Raw genomic sequence first — 806 nt, 5'->3', positions numbered from 1 at the left:
GATATGGGGTGAGAAATGAGACTCAAAAAGTGGTTCAAGCTGGAAACACCTAAAGGAATGAAACTGGATGAGACAGGCTGGGAGGAATGTTGTTCCCGTTGGTTTTAAATGAGAAGACTGAGCATGACATCAGTGTTTAGGATTTTCTGTAAGAACAATTCATCGTCTTTTTAGAATATAACAGTTCCATGTCTCTGCCAGTTTAGAAGAGTTTCTCTATTGTGTCTTTCCTCTCTGGTTGTGGGGACGACAAGAGATTTTCGATCTTGATGTGACATCCTTTTCTCTATCCTTAACACCTTGCCATAGTAAAAACCCTTGCCATCAAAGGCAAAGGCATTTTGGGGAAAATCCAAAGAAACTGGGTGGTAAACTTCGCCGATCTGCGAGATGTGACGGCAAAGTATTAAAAAAGTGATGGGATGCTGGTATCATGAAATCATTACTTGTAAGAATCTATGTAGAAAATGTTTATAATGAGATTTTTGTGAAATTAGTGTTTTGTTTGTGTCCCTGTTGTTGTATGCAGTTGTTTTTTCTCCTTGTCTTCTTTAGAACTGGCCCATGGAGCAGGCTGTGCCAACCTCGAAGATCCTTGTCAGTCTGGACTATCGTGTGTTCTAAACTACAACAACTTTGCACCAAAATGTCTGTGTGATCCTATTGGTAGTTCGTACTGGAATGGACTTTCCTGTCAAAGTGGTGAGTACTAAGGCACTAAGGGAATGTTTTATATGTTGGGTCGTGTAAATAGACGATGGGTGACATCTTTAGCTTGTTTATAGTGAGTCATGGCTGCCATCCCC

General features: G+C 40.6%; 1 protein-coding gene across 1 annotated transcript in view; it reads left to right on the top strand.

The window, feature by feature from the left end:
* Positions 1-557: 557 nt before the first annotated feature.
* LOC106012140 overlaps positions 558-806 on the top strand; it is a gene marked incomplete at both ends in the record, with an annotated part of 2,140 nt that continues 1,891 nt past the window's right edge. The window contains 1 exon segment of the mRNA XM_013084119.2: positions 558-702. Within this exon segment, the coding sequence (XP_012939573.2) occupies positions 558-702 (145 nt within the window).

Source organism: Aplysia californica, unplaced genomic scaffold, assembly GCF_000002075.1.
Source record: "Aplysia californica isolate F4 #8 unplaced genomic scaffold, AplCal3.0 scaffold00273, whole genome shotgun sequence".
NCBI classification, from domain to species: domain Eukaryota; kingdom Metazoa; phylum Mollusca; class Gastropoda; order Aplysiida; family Aplysiidae; genus Aplysia; species Aplysia californica.
Note: the sequence above shows the minus strand (reverse complement) of the source record. Positions and strands in the feature narration are given on the sequence as shown.